This window comes from Oncorhynchus tshawytscha, linkage group LG24, assembly GCF_018296145.1.
Source record: "Oncorhynchus tshawytscha isolate Ot180627B linkage group LG24, Otsh_v2.0, whole genome shotgun sequence".
Classification (NCBI taxonomy): Eukaryota; Metazoa; Chordata; class Actinopteri; order Salmoniformes; family Salmonidae; genus Oncorhynchus; species Oncorhynchus tshawytscha.
In genome coordinates, this window is record NC_056452.1 from 23,415,570 (window position 1) to 23,418,387 (window position 2,818).

The following is a 2,818-nucleotide window of genomic DNA, read 5'->3' on the forward strand; positions in this document are numbered from 1 at the left end:
TAACAGGCATGGAGGCTCAGCCTAACAGGTATGGAGGCTTCACAGCCTAACAGGTATGGAGGTTTACAGCCTAACAGGTATGGAGGTTTACAGCCTAACAGGCATGGAGGCTTTACAGTTTAACAGGCATGGAGGTTTAGCCTAACAGGTGTGGAGGCTTACAGCCTAACAGGCATGGAGATTTACAGCCTAACAGGTATGGAGGCTTTACAGCCTAACAGGCATGGAGGTTTACAGCCTAACAGGCATGGAGGTTTACAGCCTAACAGGCATGGAGGCCTACAGCCTAACAGGCATGGAGGTTTGCCAGCCTAACAGGTATGTTAGAGGTGTGGAGATTTACAGCCTTACAGGCATGGAGGTTTACAGCCTAACAAGTGTGGAGGTTTACAGCCTAACAGCCTAGAGCTTTACAGCCCACAGGCAGTGAGGTTTACACTTTAACAGGTGGGAGGCTTACACAGCCTAACAGGTGCAGAGGTTTACAGTTTAACAGGTATGGAGGTTTACAGCCTAACAGGTGGAGAGCTTTACAGCCTAACAGGTATGGAGGCTTTACAGCCTAACAGGTGCAGAGCCTTCAGCCTAACAGGTGTGGAGGTTTACAGCTCAACAGGCATGGAGGCTTGGAGGCTTCAGCCTTAACAGGTGGAGGTTTCACAGCCTAACAGGCATGTTAAGAGGTGTGGAGGCTTCACAGCCTAACAGGCAGAGGCTTCACAGCCTAACAGGTGGGAGGCTTACAGCCTAACAGGTATGGAGGCTTACAGCCTAACAGGCATGGAGGTTTACAGCCTAACAGGTGTGGAGGCTTACAGCCTAACAGGTGCAGAGGTTTACAGCCTAACAGGTGTGGAGGTTTACAGTTTAACAGGCATGGAGGCTCACAGCCTAACAGGTGCAGGCTTTACAGTTAACAGGCATGGAGGCTTCACAGCCTTAACAGGCGGAGGTTTACAGAACAGGTGAGATTTACAGTTTAACAGGTATGGAGGTTTACAGCCTAACAGGTGATGGAGGCTTACAGTTTAACAGGTATGGAGGCTTCACAGCCTAACAGGCAGAGGCTTTACAGTTTAACAGGTATGGAGGTTTACAGTTTAACAGGTGCAGAGCTTTACAGCCTAACAGGCATGGAGGTTTACAGTTTAACAGGCATGGAGGCCTACAGCCTAACAGGCATGGAGATTCATAGCCTAACAGGCAGGAGGCTTGCAGCCTAACAGGCATGGAGGGCTTTACAGCCTAACAGGTATGTTAAGAGGCAGGAGGCCTACAGCCTAACAGGCAGAGGTCTACAGCCTAACAGGCATGTTAAGAACAGGCATGGAGGCCTTACAGCCCAACAGGCAGAGGCTATTACAGTTTAACAGGTGGGAGGCTTACAGCCTAACAGGCATGGAGGCTTTATAGCCTTAACAGGTGTGGAGGCCTTTGGCAGCTAACAGGTGAGGAGGCTTACAGCCTAACAGGCAGATAGCTTCAGCCTAACAGGCATGGATAGCTCACAGCCTTAACAGGCATGGAGGCTTCATGCCTAACAGGCAGAGGCTCACAGCCTAACAGGCGGAGGCTTACAGCCTAACAGGCATGCGGAGGCTTACAGCCTAACAGGTGAGACGCCCTTAAACAGGTGGAGGCTTCAGCCCAAATTATGGCATGGAGGCCTACAGCCTAACAGCCGCAGAGGCCTTCATAGCCCAACAGGCAGGAGAGCCTTTACAGCCTAACAGGTGTGGAGGCTTCACAGCCTAACAGGCAGAGGCCTACAGCCTAACAGGCATGGAGGCTTCATAGCTCTAACAGGTGGAGCCACAGCTCTAACAGGTGGAGGTTTACAGCCTAACAGCAGGAGGCTTACAGCTTAACAGGCATGGAAGAGGTTCAGCCTAACAGGCATGTTAAGAGGTGGAGGCTTGATAGCCTAACAGGCAGAGGCTCACAGCCCAACAGGCAAGAGGGTGGAGGCTTCACAGCTAACAGGCAGAGGTCGTTTACAGCCTAACAGGGTGTGGAGGTCTCAGCGCTAACAGGCAGGAGGTCATCACAGCCTAACAGGCATGGAGGTTTCAGCCTAACAGGTGGCAGGAGGCTTTATAGCCTAACAGGTGCAGAGGTTTACAGCCTAACAGGTGGAGGCTTCACAGCCTCAACAGGTATGAGGCCATCACCGCCCTAACAGGCAGGAGGTGCAGCCTAACAGGCAGGCTTTACAGCCTAGGCATGGAGGTTTCACCCTTAACAGGCGAGAGGCCACAGCTCTAACAGGTGTGGAGGCTCACAGCCTAACAGGCATGAGGTTCACAGCCTAACAGGCATGGAGGGTGTGGAGGTCACTCAACAGCCTAACAGGCAGGAGGTTTACAGCCCAACAGGCAGAGGAACAGGTGTGGAGGCTTACAGCCTAACAGGCAGAGGCTTGCCAGCCTAACAGGTATGGAGGTTTACAGTTTAACAGGCAGGAGGCTTCACAGCCTAACAGGCATGGAGGTCATTACAGCGGGCATGGAGGCTTCACAGCTTAACAGGCATGGAGGCTTCACAGCCTAACAGGCATGAGGCTTCAAGAGGTGTGGAGGCCTAACAGGCATGGAGATCAGCCTAACAGGCATGAAGGCTCACAGCCTAACAGGCATGGAGGTTATAGCCTAACAGGCATGGAGGCTTCACAGCCTAACAGGCATGTTAAGAGGCATGGAGATTTACAGTTTTACAGGTATGGAGGTTTACAGTTTAACAGGTATGGAGGTTTACAGTTTAACAGGTGGAGGTTTACAGTTTGTACTTGTGGTGTGGAGGTTTACAGTTTAACAGGTGT

At 51.5% G+C, this 2,818-nt stretch overlaps 1 protein-coding gene across 1 annotated transcript in view; it reads left to right on the top strand.

Annotated features, from left to right (window-relative positions):
* The first annotated feature begins 223 nt into the window (after window positions 1-223).
* Window positions 224-2,818, top strand: part of LOC112223387 (carbonic anhydrase-related protein 10-like) — a 263,879-nt gene continuing 261,284 nt past the window's right edge. The window contains exon 1 of the mRNA XM_042305232.1: window positions 224-318. Within this exon, the coding sequence (XP_042161166.1) occupies window positions 224-318 (95 nt within the window). The remainder of the gene's footprint in view (window positions 319-2,818) is intronic.